General features: G+C 56.9%; 1 protein-coding gene across 10 annotated transcripts in view; it reads right to left on the bottom strand.

Annotated features, from left to right (window-relative positions):
* KCNH2 (potassium voltage-gated channel subfamily H member 2) overlaps nucleotides 1–16,329 on the bottom strand; it is a 45,997-nt gene that overhangs the window by 15,466 nt on the left and 14,202 nt on the right. Inside the window, exon 1 of one of the 10 annotated variants that reach the window (XM_044947059.2) lies at nucleotides 6,279–6,330. The exons of 8 other annotated variants lie outside the window; for them this stretch is intronic. In XM_044947059.2, coding sequence (XP_044802994.2) covers nucleotides 6,279–6,324 — 46 coding nt within the window. In that variant the 5' untranslated portion in view covers nucleotides 6,325–6,330. Of the gene's footprint in view, nucleotides 1–1,287; nucleotides 1,534–6,278; nucleotides 6,331–16,329 lie in introns of those variants that run through there. One more of the 10 variants, XM_025291798.3, reaches the window with a different exon arrangement.

Here is a 16,329-nt window from a genome sequence, read left to right on the forward strand (position 1 = left end):
TTGCCCCCTCATCTCGCCAGCGGCTCCTGCCCCACCCTGCCACCTCCTGCCACGTGGCAGCCAGAGCCGCCTCCCTGATGGGCCATGCCAGCTTTCCCCTTCCAGAGCTCTCCCCTCCTCTCTCTCTGCCAGCCATGCAGCTCCTGGCCTCTCTCCCCGTGTGCCTTCTCCTCGCACTGCCTTCTGCTCCTTCCTTTCTTCCTGCATCACTTCCCCTCTCCTCTCACGCTGTATCTCTGCTCTTCCTCAGGCAAGATGGTGCAGCCCAGAGGGGACACCCAGACTTTAAGCCCAGGATCTCAGGGTCCAGATCCCAGCTCTGCTGCCTAGTCACACATGCCTTTTCTTCCATGTTTACCCTACTTGTACCTCATTTTCCTCATCTCAAAAATGGGAACGATGACCATTCTCTCCTCATGAGTTGTGGCCAGTAAGTCAATACATGCCAGGCGCTTAGTGTAGTGCCTGGCATGCACTGAACACTACAGGTTAGCCAGCACCCTGGCCCCTTGTTCTGTTTTTGCTCCTCTTTCTCAGTCCCCAGATGGTGTCTTGCCCACAAGAAGTGCAGAAGTTGAGAGCTAGAGTTTCAAACGCTTTACAGCAATTTGACATTGCCACAATAGCCAAGCATATGGTTTTTGCATTTCACACCAGTACTGGTCTGTAAAGAAGGCTGAGCACTGAAGAACTGATGCTTTTGAACTGTGGTGTTGGAGGACTCAAGAGTCCCTTGGACTGCAATGAGATCAAACCAGTCCATCCTAAAGGATATCAGTCCTGAATATTCATTGGAAGGACTGATGCTGAAGCCAATGCTCCAATCCTTTGGCCACCTGATGCAAAGATCTGACTCATTGGAAAAGACCCTGATGCTGGGAAAGATTGAAGGCAGGAGGAGAAGGGGACAACAGAGGATGAGACGGTTGGGTGGCATTATCAACTCAATGGACATGAGTTTGAGCAAACTCTGGGAGACGGTGAAGGACAGGGAAGCCTGGCGTGCTGCAGTCCATGGGGGTCACAAAGAGTGGGACACAGACGAGTGACTGAACAACAAGAACTGGTCTGTAACACATTAGAAATTCACCAGAGTCGAGAAGCACTGTTTCTAGATCTTTCATCTCTGACTCTGGTGAGAGACATCTGTCTTTTTCTCTCTTCTTGACTTTCTTTCCCCTCCCAACCTCTCTCTGGCCACCAGGGCCCCTATTCCAGGTGATGTCAGTTCACCAGGCCAAATGTACCCAATATGCCTCTGCCCTGACCAGCACCCAGCCCACTCACCCTCCTCTCTAGTTAGTTCTGAAAGACACCCTGTGGGCTTTCAGGCTCTGCCTAAGGCCCAGCTCAGAATCGCCCCCTGCAGGAAGCCCTTGCTGTTGCAACAAGAAGGTGCGTTGACATCTCATTCCTCCTCCAGGGACCCAATGGGGACCAAGCATACTCTTCATCTCCTCTTCCAGGGCAGAGACTTCTTTCCTGGTGCTCATCTGTGTCCTGTGAACTGCAGGCACCTAACTCGCCGGTGTCTGTGTTCCCTCTGACGGGCCTAGCAGCCAGAACAATGCACCAGGGAGCAGGCGCTGGCCAGAGGGCTTGGTGATGGGGCGGTGCTGATGGTAGGGGAGGGGTCAAGGATGGGGACTGGATTCTGGAGGGGCCATGGCTGGGGTGAACTAAGTCAAGGCCAACAACCTGGAGGGGCTGGCGGCTAAAAAGGCCTGGGGGGGCTATGCCTGGGGAGTACGGCAGAAGCTTCACCAAGAACCTGACAAGTCCCAGCACAAACGGAGAGGCTGGCAGGGCTCAAGGAAGATCTGCTGGGGACAGGGCTAAGAGAGGCAGCAGAGCAGCGATTCTAACAGCTATGCAATTAATCTCGGGATGGAGATCCTCTAAAACCAAGGGAAACAGGAAAGCACTGAGATGAGGGAGGCTGGGCCAGGGGAGGGGCTGGCCAGGAATTCTCCGCCCCACCCCAAAGCCCTTCCATTCACCCAGGCCCTCATGGCTCAGCGCACAAGACCTGACCTGGGAGGCTCTGTCCGGGTCTCCCCTCCAGTAGCTGCTCCTGTCCTCTGACCTCCGGCCTCTGACATGGCCCGGCTGAAGCTCGGCTGTGGTGTTGGGAGCTGCAGGAGGCTGGGCCCAGCTGGAGACCGTTTGGCACCCAGACAGCCCGCCTGGAGTTTATGCCCTAATATGGTGATGGCCGGCAGCGGCCTGAGCAGGGACTGGCCCTCACAAGGACTAAGGAGAGGCCAGAGACCAGGAAACCCTTAGCCCTGGAGACCACCCCCCAACACCCACACCTTGGGAGTTCAGTGATCCAGGCCCTGGATCCTCATTCTCCCCTGGGAAACTTATCTAAATAAGTCCAGAGCCTGGACCCTGGATGAACCCAACCTTCTGGATGGCCTGGGGAATTCTGCCCACAGAACACCAGTTCAGGATTCTGAACCTGAGGCCTCAACACCCCATGCCCGCTTCAGTTGCGGAGTCTCAGCCAGAGCGGCCAGAACTGCACTCCGCGGCCCAGACAGCCCAGGACCCAGACATCCCCGGACCCTGACAGCCCAGGGATGTCAGAAACTCCAGATACAAGCCCCCCTTACAGCGCAGGCCCACCCCCCGCCCCTGGACACACAGACACTCGGAGCCCCCTTGGTCCTCTCCCTTTGTCGATATTCAAGGAATTTTTCCCTTTCAAATAACTTTATAAAAGCCCTTGTTATTCCAAAAATGTGGACTGGAACCCTGCCTGATGGCTTGTAGGGGGGAGATGAGGTGGGGGGGGGGCAGCATGGAGAGGCTCTAGTCGCTGTCTGTGACGGGACATAATGGAAGGAAGGAAAGCAGGGGGCCCAGGTTGGCCAGGGCTGCGAGAGGCTCTGCCTCCCACCACCCTGCCTGGCTGGCTGGGTCTTCTGTGGGCTGCCATGTCACTCGTACACACACACACCCGGCTCTTGAACCAGAACTACCCGAGGACCCCATCCCATCACTGGCTGAAATGATGGGGGGTTGGGGGGGTCCCTGTGGGCAGCTGAAAGTCAGCAGGCCAGGGGTGGGACACAGGGACAGCCAGGACTGGGCATCGGGCGGAGAGGGCAAATCGCCGCCTGCAGGGCGGTGGGGCCGTGACCTTCACGCAGCTCAGCAGAGAAGAGACACGGAGATTCGGCGTCCCGCTCGCCCCCAGGGAGCCCTGCGCTGGCGCACCGCCCTACGGAGCCGCGCCTTGCCCTCCGCAAGCCCCGCTCCCCTGTACTCCAGACCCTGCTCATCACTCTGCGCCCCTCCTCCCTCCGCCTCGCCCCGGCCCCGCAGAGCAGCTCCGGGGAGGGAGCCGATGAGGACTTCGGCCCAGAGCCGGGTGAGGCTGCACTTCCGCCGGGGGCCGCTGTGTGGCAGGCGCGGCCCGCGCTCCCGAGGCCGCGGGGGCCCGGAGCGCTGGCGCAGGACGGAACGGGTGGGAGAGGTTCCTGCCCGGCCCACCTAATGGCTGTGGGGCTCCCGGGCGCAAAGGTCGGGGTGGGGGGGCACAAGGTACGGAGTTCATCGGCCTTTGCTCACTGCATCAAAAGGACTTTGGGCAAGTCCCCTGCCCACCCCACCCCCCAGCCCCAAAGAGCTCGTGTGCAACATGGGGCGATGACCATGCCCCATCGCCCCATGTCACGGTCTGGCGGGATGGATGACGGGGCACTGTGAAGCAGGAGAACCCAAGAAGGTCTTGTTTGTCTGTCTGTTTTGGACCACCAGGTGCAGCATGGGAGAATCTTAGCTCCCCAACCAAGGATAGAATCCTCGACCAACCCCCCAAACCACCCCCACACCCACCCCACCCCACCCCCGCCGGGGAAGTGTGGAGTCTTAACCGAGGGATATAATCCTCGCCCCCTGGAGAGAAGTGCTGAAAACCGGCAGGGAAGTCCCTAGGGAGGTCTGTATAAATGAAGAAGGAGGAGACGGAGAGGGCCACATGGCTGGCTCACATGGCTGATGCCAAAGAACGCCTGACTCACACCCCGGGAACCCCCAGCCCCAGCTGTGGTGCCCAGGCTCCTTTGCCTGCCTCCTGGGCTCAGGGGAGGTGCCCTGGGCCCGGGGGGGATGACCAGGAGAGGAGAGGCAGTCACGGACTGACGCCACACAAGGACAGGTTCCTCTGAGCCTCGGATTGTAAGGGCTGCGGAGGTCACACGGCTCACTGCAGGCCACTGAGGGTGGGAGAAGGGGTGCGGGGCAGCGGGAGGGCCCCGGAGGGACCAGGCCTGTGCCCCCCGCTTCCAGGTGCAGCAGGTACAGCTCCTCCTGCCCCTGGGGAAGGGCACCATCTTCATCAGAACGCAACGCTGGCTTGCTTCTACCTGGTTTGCCCGTGCCCAACAGTGTACCCGGGCATCATCACTGCCCTGCCTCCCAGCCCATCCAGGGAGCCCACTCACAGTCCCAAACCCAACTGCCCACCTCTAGGCACTGCCAGCTGGGCCCCAGGCAGGAGCTGCCCTTGGCTTTCACAGGGGCAGGCCTTATCTTTCAGGGCAGCACCCGCCGAGGGGCGGGGGGAAGAGGGGGGAAGGGGAGGGCAGCAGGTGACCTGAGTGTCTTTGGACAAGCTCCCCAGAGTCTCTAGTGGCTCGTCTGCAAACTAGGTATCATCACAGCTCCTTCAACCCCCTAAAATATTCACACACATATGAACAAGGCAGGCCGGGCCCCCAGCCTCCCTGGGTCAAGGAGTCAACGGAACTCCCCGTTCAGGGTCCAGGCTGAGTTGACAGACAGAGGAGTCCTGGGGAGCTGAGCCGAGCTGATCCGCCCCCATCCTCAGGGGACTGGACCATTGCTGTGTGACTGTGGCCAGGTCAGCCACCTCTCTGAGCATCAGATTTCCTCTGGGTACTGCAGGGACAAGCAACTCCGGCCCCGGGTGCCGGATGAGATGACAGATGGCCTGTGGAAGCATCCGGAGCGGCATCAAGGCCGGGGGCTGGGTCCTCACGGGGAGGAAGGCCTTGAGGAGACAGCCATCCTCACCCCGTCACCGGCCTTCCTTGCTGGAGCAGGAGGAGTTGGGCCCAAAGTCACGCCGAGGGCAGGAGGCTGGGGCTGCAGTCAGCCTGTCCGCCCCCGGCAGAGGCTGTCTCCGACGGCGGCCCAGAGCTGTGCAGTGTCAGGTTATATTTAGCCTGGTGGCGGCGACAGGAAGATGCCGTGGGGAGCCGCTCCTGGCCGGGGGCCACCGTGTCGCCAACATCCCTCTCTTGGGCAGTGGGGGCCCAGGGAAGGCCAGGCACACTGCAGGCCCAGGGGACGGCACAGGGGAGCCTGAGAGGCCAGCCAATGAATGAGTGTGTGCGTGCGTGCGTGTGTCAGTGTGTGAGAGAGAGAGGCGGGTAGCCAATCCCCTGACTCCAGGAGCTGAGTGGAACAGACCCCCACCACCACCGCCACCAGGGAAACTCGCTGCAGAGGTCGGGCGTGGGGAGCACGGTCCAGACTCCAGCTCACATGCGAGGAGCATCTCCAAACAGACCCTCCACTAAGCCCGCTGGCCGAACACCTTCCCAGGGATCTGCAGGGCTTGATGCAGGGCCTCAGGGCGCCTCTACCTGGCATCCAGACCCCGCCCAAACCCACTGCTTGTGGCCAGTCTGTGCTACTGTTCCCCAGGCGGCTGTGATGGCCTCACGAGGAGAGCTCTTTCTAGAAAAGCCCTGGGGACGCATCTGTAAACTGGGAGTCACAGCCCTGCGCTGTGCTGCAGCAAGGCCCGGGAAGGTGAAACCAGGCCATGTTTATCCGGGGGAAGCTTCACTTTACAAGCGCATCCCATGCCCCTCCTCCCTGAAGCCTCTGCACTTAACCTCCCTCCTCCAGCTTCCTGGAGCCTGGCCCTCCTCAGCCCTCCAGAATCCCCTGTCCCCAGCCAGGTTGCATGCTCAGCTGCCCTCCCAGCCAGGCCTCCCATCGAGACTTGCCGAGTCCCAGGCCAGCTGGCCTCAGAGCCCCCTTCGGTAGACCCCAGCTTCACAGACCCTCCCACTGCTCACAGACACACCTTGCCTCCCTCTCTCTAGGTGCCCAGAGGACCCCCTCTACCAGAGCTTTCTTGACGGCTCCATCCGGGCCACAGAGATGTTTCTCATTGAAAGCTCATCTAAAACGACTGAGATCAGTTCCTTCCCTCAGTCGTGTCCGACTCTTTACAACCCCATGGACTGCAGCATGCCAGGCTTCCCTGTCCATCACCGACTCCTGGAGCTTACTCAAACTCATGTGCATCGAGTTGGTGATGCCATCCAACCATCTCATCCTCTGTCATCTCCTTCTCCTGCCTTCAATCTTTCCCAGCATCAGGGTCTTTTCCAATGAGTCAGTTCTTCCCATCAGGTGGCCAAAGTATTGGAGTTTCAGCTTCAGCATCAGTCCTTCCAATGAATATTCAGGACTGATTTCCTTTAGGATAGACTAGTTGGATCTCCTTGCAGTCTAAGGGACTCTCAAGAGTCTTCTCCAACACCACAGTTCAAAAGCATCAATTCTTTGGTGCTCAGCTTTCTTTATGGTCCAACTCTCACATCCATACATGACTACTGGAAAAACCACAGCTTTGACTAGACGGACCTTTATCAGCAAAGTAATGTCTCCGCTTTTTAATATGTTATTTAGGTTTGTCTAAAACTATTGGGCTGGCCAAAAAGTTCATTCTTTTCTATCTGGCCAACTCAATACATCTCTAATGTACGAGGTAACTGTACCCTGGCTTCTTGGGGAGGGGAGCTTTCTCCCTCTGCCCAGAGCCACAGCCCTGAAGCCAGGGCTAGACTAGCTACAAGGGAAATACTGGGTAAGCAGATGTCCAGTTGATCCTGGGCTCAGGGCAGGGACCCATGCTGACAGCAGGTGGGGACAGGGCTGTCTCCCTCACCCTTTCAGCTCCCTTTCAGATCCAGGGGCACTGACTGTCCTTTCCCAACAGGATCTGCTCATTTCAAACCCACCCTGAGTCTGGACAGCAGTCAGAATTCCCTAGAAATTATTTTCCCCCCTAGGGATTCTGATGGGAAGAACTGACTCATTGGAAAAGACCCTGATGCTGGGAAAGATTGAAGACAGGAGGAGAAGGGGATGACAGAGGATGAGATGGTTGGATGGCATCACTGACTTGATAGACATGAGTTCAAGAAAACTCCGGGAGATGACTGAAAGACAGGGAAGCCTGGCATGCTGCAGTCCATGGGGTCACAAAGAGCTGGACACAACTGAGTGACTGAACAACAGGTGGCATCTTCTGCTGAAGTGTAGGGCTTCCCTGGTGGCTCAAAGGATAAAGAATCTGCATAAAATGCGAGAGACCTGGGTTCGATCCCCAAGTTGGGAAGATCCCCTAGAGAAGGGAATGGCTACCCACTCCAGTGTTCTTGCCTGGATTAGCCCATGGACAGAGAAGCCTGGTGGGCTACAGTATACAGGGTCAAAAAGAGTCAGACATGACTGAGCAACTAACACTTGAACACTTTCTGCTGAAGTGCTGTTCTATTCAATCTGGTCAACAGTGAGCACAGAACACCGAGGCTGACAGGCCAGAAATCTGGGCAAGGGGGTCGGGGTATCTCTGAGCCTCAGATCCCCACCAACCCCTCTTCATGAGGACCCCTACCCCAGCTGGCACAGGAAGCAAGGGCACACAGAATCAAGGCCTACTGGGACAGCTGGGGTCTCTGCCCCATCCAGGGCTCAGCAAGCTTCTAGAACAGCTCTCCCACCTGGCTCCTGACATACCCTAGAGGGCCTGTCCCAAAGGTCACCCAATCAGGGAAGGGCTGGCTTCAGTCATTAAATGGAGACTTGCACCCCTTCCCTGACTTGCCCACCTCCCAGGACTCCAACAGACAAATACAAGTGCATGTGAAAGCCTGCTGAAAAGGCAGCTGGAACGTTCCCACGTCCACACATATGGCAATGACCCAGACATAAACAGAGAGAAGCAGTGTTATTCAGATGATAGGATCATCTCCCTAAAGGACCAATAAAATCAACAGATAAACAATTAGAACTAATAAGAGAGCTCATCCAGGGAGGCTGCCAAATACAAGATCAGCCCATGGAACATACAGCATTTCTCTCCACCAGCATAAAGCTATCAGAACATGTGTGTGCTAAGGCGCTTCAGTCATGTCCAACTCCATGTGGCCCTATAGACTAGAGCCTGCAAAGCTCCTCTGGCCATGGGATTCTCCAGGCAAGAATCCTGGAGTGGGCTGCTGTGTCCTCCACCAGGGGAATCTTCCCGATCCAGGCATCAGGCCTGTGTCTCTTATGTCTCCTGCATTGGCAGGCAGGTTCTTTACCACTAGCGCCACCTGGGAAGCCCATTAGAATAAGTAGCCAAAGATAAGATCTCTTTACAATAGCAACAAAATCTGAAGTATCTAGGAAGTGACCAAAAATGCACAAGATCTCTATAGGGGAAAAAAAAAAAAAGCTTTAAACTAATACAGGATGCAGAAATAATCTGATAAATGGAGAGTCACTCCAGACTCTCAGAAAGGACAGATAATCTAAAGATGTCAATTCTCCCCCAAATTAACCTATAAAACCAATCTAATTCCAGTCAAGATTCTAGTGGCATTTTTCTTCCTAGGAACTTGATAAACTTTCTCTAGAGTTTGTAAAGGAGAAGATAGGTCCTCAAATATGTGTGTCAATCTTTCAATAGAACAAGGAGGGGACTTCCCTGGTGGTCCAGTAGTAAAGCATCCGCCTGCCAATGCAGGGGACGTGAGTTCAATCCCTGGTCTGGGAAGATTCTACACGCTGCAGGGCAGCTAAGCCTGTGTGCCACGACTACTGTGCTCTGCAGCAAGAGAAGCCACTGCAATGAGAAGCCTGTGCACCTCACCTAGAGAAAGCCAACACACAGCAACAAAGACCCAGCGCAGCCAAAACTAAATAAATAACATTTTTTAAGAAAGAAGAACAAGGAGGGAAGATGTGCCTTTCCAGATACCAAGACATACTAACTGCCATACTTTTAATGGGGTTTTGATGCATGAACAAATAAATGCTTGAAACAAAACAAGAGAGCTCAAAGACAGACCCATAGATACATGGGGAATTAACCAGTGATAACAGTGGCCCCACAAATCAACAGAGAAGAATAGGCTGTTTACTGATGTGTTGGGAAAACTGGCTCAGCACACGGAAAAAAAAAAATACAGCTTGATCCCTATTTGACACCACAGACAGAGGTAGGCTCAGGATGGATTAAAGACTCGACTGAGTCTTTAAGTGAAGAGAAGAAAATGTAGATCTTTGCAGCCTCAGGATGGTGAAGGGTTTCTAAAAACTTCAAAAGCATAAAGAAAGCTAAAAAGATCTGTGAATTTGCTTGTATCAAAATTAAGTATCTTTGTGGGATAAATCTGACAGATGACTGAATGAGAGCAGATATTTGCAATATCTTGAGTCAACGGGGATTAACATCCAGAATATGCATTGAATATTTAACTGTATGCATTGGTATTTCCAGAATCCATAAGCAATTCTTCCAAATCAACAAGAACAAAAGACAGCAGTTTCATGGAAACGTGAGCCCAGGATATGAGCAAGCAATTCATGGGAAAGAAACCGCAACGGTCACTTACAAGATGCTCGGGACTCAGGACTGGCATGAAATCAAAGAAATGCAAATTAAAGCAGTAAGATATCACTTTCACCTATTACACTTGCAGAAATTAGCAAGGTGGCTAATGCCAAGTGTGTCAGAGATGCAGGGGAATTCTATGCTCTGCTTAGGAGGGTGGTGTTAGCTGTAGCCCTGCTCACACACAGCCTGACAGTGCTGGGTTGATTAAGTGTCCACATACCCTGTGATCCAGCAACGCCACTCACTCCTGGGGATAAATCCCAAAGATGTCCTCACATGAGTCCAAAAGGGGCCACGCGTGAGGATGTCCACTTTAACATCCTTTATCGGGACAACCGCAGAGCCCTCCCCAAGAGGGGACAGGTAAAAGGAGGGGGGAGCACACCAGAGAATACAGAGCCCTAGACTCAGTGTCAAGCAACAAGCTGGCTGGACTCAGAGGCGGACTCCCGGGCAGCAAAAGTGAACACCAGAATACAATACACAGCACATATCATTTACATAAATTAAACCTATACGCAGCCAGACAAAACACACATTCTGCAAGAACATATGCAAGCAACACATTCACAGGAAGTACATTTGAATGGCTGCCTAAGGGAACGGTAATGGGACTGGGGACTGAGAAAAACGGAAAAGAGGAAAAAACCCATGAAAAGAGAAAGAGAAGGACTTCCCTGGCGGTCCAGTGGTTAAGAATCCACCTCCCAATGCAGGGGGACACAGGTTTGATCCCTGGTCGGGAATCTACATTTTGTTCTATTAACCCAAATGGCCCGGGGGCTCTGGCCCTATTGCTGCCCCACATGACCGTCTGGAAGTGAGGTGGGAGTGGACTCTGGTCAGAAGCGGGGATAGAGGGGTGCAGTCAGTGAGGGCTTCCTGAAGGTGGTGGCTGGGGGTGGGGGTCGTGTCTCAGCGCTGGGAAGAGAGAAGAGTCTGAGATAGATCCTGGAGGGGGGAGGCCCTGGGAGGGGGCAGGTGCAGTGGACGGGTGGATGGGGCTCGGGGAGGACAGGGCAGTCGAGGCTGGGCGCCTGGCAGGGTCAGGGTGGGTGGGAGGAGGCAGCCATGGGGCACAAGAGGGTCTGCGCACAGGGTGCGGTGAGGAGCACGCTGGGTACAAAGCAACAGGCTTGACATCAGAAGGGGCCACAGAGGTCAAGCTTCGGGGTCCTGATTCTTCTAGGCCAACGTGATAAGCCAGACTGGGGTGGGGACCCAGTGCCAGGGCCTGGATGGCCCAGGGTGGGCAGTGGGGTTCTGTGCAGGGCAGGACTTGAGTGGAAAGAGGAAAACGGCTGGAGCTCCCACTCAGGCCCCTGCCAGCTGCTTGATTCCCCTTAGCCTTTCTGAGCGCGTCTGGCACCTGGGGAGGACCCCGCTAAGGACCACCTTCCCGCAGCCTGCATCCCAGCTTGCAAACGGTAAGCGCAGTCACCACAGCGAGGGTGCCTGCAACACTGCCCCTGCTCCAGCCCAGCTTCCCCACCCAGGCCTCCTGGCTCCATCTCTGGGGAGACTGAGAATCCCCAGGTGCCATCCCTGTTCCCCCACAATGGTGCCCCCTCCCCCGCACAGCAGGACTGGGGGCTGGCTGCTCTCGGTGGCCACCTCGGGCCACGTCTCCCTAGCCCACCTCCCTCTGGCTCTGATAGCCTCCCCATGCTCTTAAAAGGTCCCTCCCAGCCTCGGCATTCTGTTATTCTAAGGCTCTTCACAGAGGGAGCCACCGCAGCCCAGAGATGGGAAGTGATTTGTCCAAGGTCACACAGCCCGCCTATAACTCATCCAGAGTCTTTCGATCATTCATTTGTTCAGAGAGCAAGAACTCAGCTCCCTATGTGGCAGACACTCAGTCACAATGGGGCACGAAAGAGGCCGCCGTCTGCCCTCCCGGAGCTTATAGTCTAGAGTGGGGGCATCAGACACGGCAGCCTCCCCGAGAACTGTGAGCCAGGGAGATGGGGGTTAAGGAGAAGACGACACCGTCTGGCCCTCAAGGTGCTTCCAGCTCAGTACACACAGGACCGAATTCGGAGAGGGGCCTGATTGAGGCCAACCACGAGGCACAGCGTGGAGCTCTTTATCGGCCCTGGGCTAGGGACAGGAAGGGGCTTTAGGGGGACAGTGGTTCACTCCAAGCCTCCCCCATACTCATCACTCATGCCGGGTAGCCTTCTGCGTCCCCTCTTATGGCCCCGACCCCATGGGCGCCTCCCCCCACATCAGGGGGGAAAGTGTCAGTGAAAGTCTTTCACACTGACAGTGAGCCGTGTCCACACTCCTCCCCGCTTACAGGGCAGGGGTGACGTGAGAGAACGTTTTTATAAAGAGAAAGGTTCGCTCTCTACCCAGGCGAGCAGATCCCAAAGGGAGGCCTTCCAAGACCCCTCGGGAGGATGTTTAACTGTGAAAGGACCGTCTCAGGCTCTTTGAAGCCCTACCTCCCTGGAAGCCACCTCTGGGCAGAGAAGAGAATGAGGCTCACCCTGTCTCACGCCCCCCAGCTGGCCCTACTGCTGCCCACGGCCCCCCTCCCCAGAGCCCAAGGCCACCATCAAACTCTGCTCCCATCCCAGACGCGCTCTGCACAAATATTTACATAGCTCCTCTCGGGGGCTCCAGCAGACACAACACGGAGGAGACGCCCTCCCGACACTCTCCAGACCCCAGAAGAGGCCAGGAGTGGCCCACATCCTCAGTGGAGGCAGGCCCTCCTGGCCCCCAGGGTGGGGCTGGGACACGAAGCCCCCCACGCAGGCCAGGGCACCCTGCTCCGGCTCCGGAATGATCCCTGTCTGGAGCCGTGGAGGGAAAGAGCTGCTGGGCTCTGATGCAGCCTCCCCACCTCCCCTCCGCCCAGCTCCCAGGCACCATCGTGCAAGGGCCTCACCTGCCCGACTCCAGCCTGACCCAGGCCCTGATCAGAAGGCCCAAGGTGGAGGGGGGCCCCCAATGGCTTCCCCAGCCCCCCAAGAAAAGGGCTGTCTGTGTCTAACCTCACTCCTCTTGGGCTCAGCCTGGTCAGCTCCATCTCAAGGACACAGAACACACACCCAGGCACCAGCCTCCATCTAACCTGCCTGCCAGACTCAACCTACCCCAGGGTCCCTCACCAACTACCCCGAGTGAGGGGAGTCTGGGGACCTGAGGATCGCAGCTTGGAGGGGACGGGGTGGCAGGGAGCAGGTGTCTGAGCTTGGGGCCATGATGGAGAAGGAGGTGTGTCACAATGAGGAGTCGGCCGGCCTTCAGGGACCAGGGAAGAGATAATGAAATAGCCCAGGATATGGCTTCCCAGGTGGCTCAGGGATAAAGAATCCACCTGCAGTGCAAGAGACATGGGTTCGATCCCTGGATCAGGAAGATCCCCTGGAGGAGGAAATGGCAAGCCACTCCAGTAGTCTTGCCTAGGAGAATCCCATGGACAGAGGAGCCTGGTGGGCTACAGTCCACGGGGTCGCAGCAGTTGGACATGACGTAGTGACTAAACCACCACCATGTGGCCAGTCACAGGAGGCCCAGAGGAAGTATCACTGGAGCTAGGAGTGCCTGCACAAGCACCTGAGGAGCTGAAGTGTGAGTCTGGGGACCGCAGACCAGTAGGCATGGGGCCACTTCTGGGGTTCTGGCTCACCACGGGCTCTGGGGACCCTGGGGAGCACGCTGGCCTTCTGATCCCCACCCCTCCCCCAGCCCACAGCTCAGCTGTTGCAGTGGGGGCCCTCTGACCCTGTTACCATGACAACCAGCCTGCAGCTGGAGTGAAGAAGCCGACAGACTCTTCTCTAGAGACACCCCCATCCCCACCCACGCACAGGCTCCCGGGGACACGGGGACACGGAGACCAGGCCAGGACAGACAGAGAACTTGGAGAGCCAAGAGGCAGAGGCCACCAGGGCAGAGGGACAGAGGCAAGAAGGGAGGCTCCGGGGTGCCGAAGTGGGGAGAGAAAGAGAGACAGCTGCGGGGGGAAGGAGATGAAGACCACAGGGACAGGGCCGGCAGGCGGCAGAGACGGAGAGGCGGAAACAAAGAGCTCAGGGGACAAAGGAGGGGCCGTGCTGGAAGGGGCCGCCACCCTCCGGGGTGGCCTGGAAAGCAGGTATGCCCCAGCATCGCTCCCTGCCCAGGTAGCACCCCGAGCCTGGGGCGTGGATGCCGGCCACCTGCCCACCCTGCACTGCTGGGCCCTGCCCCCAGTTCCACCTTAATCCCCAGCCTGCCGTGAAGGGGCATGGACACAGAGCCAGAACACCCCCGGCACCCCGTGTTGCTCCCCCACCCTAGTCGGGCCTCCCCACCTCCTAGCAGTCCCAGCAGCTAAATAATGGGGCTGTCTGGCTCAGGGCCTTGATGCTACACAGAGCTGGGCTCAAGGCACCGACACAGCACAGCTGTCCACAGGGGCGCCTGCCAGCAGGAGGCCCTGCCCCCCTTTCCAGCCACCCACCTCCCTGGGGCTGGAGCCCAGGGACCCACTCTGCCCTGGACGGCCCGGGCAGAGACCCTGAGAAAGGCCTGAACAGAAACGAGAGGCAGCACCGGCCTCTCCTCCTCTGCCCATGCACCAGGCTGTGAGCTCACAAACAACACGCACACGCGGCCCAGCTCAGGCATGGAGATCTGCCCAAGGGGCTGAGCACAAGGACAGGGAGAGGCGGCAGAGGAGACCTGTCTGCACCCTGGGCCCCGAGTGCCAGGACAGGCAGGGGCCCACGTGACCAGAGGGCCCAGGCCAGACTGTTGGCCACCAGGAGACACCTGACCCCCATGGAAACTAGTGAGACCAGAGAAGGGGGCAGGCAGGCAGGGAGGGCTGGCATAGAACCTTCTGGGTCACAGCCCCAACTGGAGTAGGGAAATAACTGGGGTGGGGAAATAACTTGAACTTGGGTGGGAGGCCTGTTCCAGTCCCACTGTCTCCTTTAATTCGCGGGTAACTTGACCTCTGCTTCTACAGTTTTTCCATCTGTAACTTGAGTAGACTGGATTAAGTGATCTGCAAGGTCACCCAGATTCCATGATAGCACCTCAGCAGAAGGGGTCCCAGGGCCATCCTCTCCCAAAGGAGCCAGCCTGGGGCAGGAGGGACGGAGGGCCAGCTCCTCACACACTACGGTGAAGACAGAGGCAGTCGGGGTGCCATCGAGGGGCCCAGCAGGCATGCAGTCCCAGAAGTAGAAACAGGCCCGAGGCAATAACCAGCTTGGTCCATATCGCACAATTTTTGATGTGAGTCCCAAATCCAGGACTTATATATTCACATTCTTTACATGACACTAGCGGTTTGCACACTTTCCAAATAAAAGTATGCATGCCACAACAGGCAGTCTATATAGACACACCTGTAACTATTGTGTGTCATTTTCAACGCATGACAGCAGAGCAGAGTGGACAGGGCTCTGATGGGCCAGACATGGTTCCACTCCCAGCTCTGCATTCTCTAGGGAAGTTTCTTGGTGGAGGTGGTTTAGTCACTAAGTCGTGTCCCACTCTTCTGACCCCGTGGACTGGAGCCCGCCAGGCTCCTCTGTCCATGGGATTCTCCAGGCAAGAAAACTGGAGTGGGTTGCCATTTGCTTCTCCAGGGTCTCTTCCCGACCCAGGACTCAAACTTGGGTCTCCTGCATTACAATCAGATTCTATGTCTTTGTTTAAGGGAAGTTTCTTAATTTCCCTAAACTTCAGTTTCTTTATCCCACAAAGTGGAGAAAAACTAGCATCTACTTCCCAGACTTGTGAAGATTCCACAAGAGAGGGCAAGTGAAACAGTCAGCCCAGGGCCAGGTGCATAGAGAACACCCACTGACATTAACTAGTACTAGATCGCCAGGCAGATAGATATAAAAGCAGACCTGCTCACCTGCTCTGATTAAGGTCCTGGGGAGATTTGAGTGAAGAGGCGGAAGGAAGACCCTACCTTCAGAGTTTACATCTAATCTTCCCAGCCCTTGCCTCCCAGCCAGCATGCCCATTGTGCTGTGAGCAAACCCTCTTCCACGGGTCCCCATGACCATATGCCCCTCTGATTCTGTCCAGGGATCTCACAGCTAGGCACGCTTGTGAAAGCAAGACCATCTGGGGATCTAAGCCTGTGCAGGGCAGTCTTAGTGAACCCTGAGCAAAGGCCAGGGGCACGGGGCGGGGGCGGGGGGGTGGGGCAGCGACAGAGAGTGCTGTTCACAGCGGGTAAGCAGGCCGTGGGCAGGAACCTCTGGTCTGGTACCTTGCCCCATCTCCAGACCTTGCTTCATCCGGCTCCCAGGGGTTCAGTAAGTGCTGGTCACATACCACAGGGCAGCAGCACTGTGGGCAGCCCAGTGGCACCATCTGGAGCCCCTCCCCAGCCCCCTGCTACCTGTGGGTCCCCCAAAGCCTTGCTGCACTGGCCTCCCTGAGCAGGGCTGCACCCGGCCAGGGCAGGAGCGGGTGTGGGAGCAGTCCAGCCCCGGGCTCTGTTTATCCGCTCTCCGGAAACCCAGAGCAGCTGGGCGGGGAGGCGGTGGCTGAGCAGAGACACCTGGCGCAGGAAGGGGTGCAGGGCGGGGCGTGCAAAAAGATGAGACAAAGGGAACTGAGGTTGTGGGGAGAGGCATACACCTCCCGCCCAGGTGAAGCGGGGAAGAGATGGGGGACAGGAAAGGGGCGGCTGAGAGCCAACC

The sequence above is a fragment of the Bubalus bubalis genome, chromosome 8 (assembly GCF_019923935.1).
Source record: "Bubalus bubalis isolate 160015118507 breed Murrah chromosome 8, NDDB_SH_1, whole genome shotgun sequence".
Classification (NCBI taxonomy): domain Eukaryota; kingdom Metazoa; phylum Chordata; class Mammalia; order Artiodactyla; family Bovidae; genus Bubalus; species Bubalus bubalis.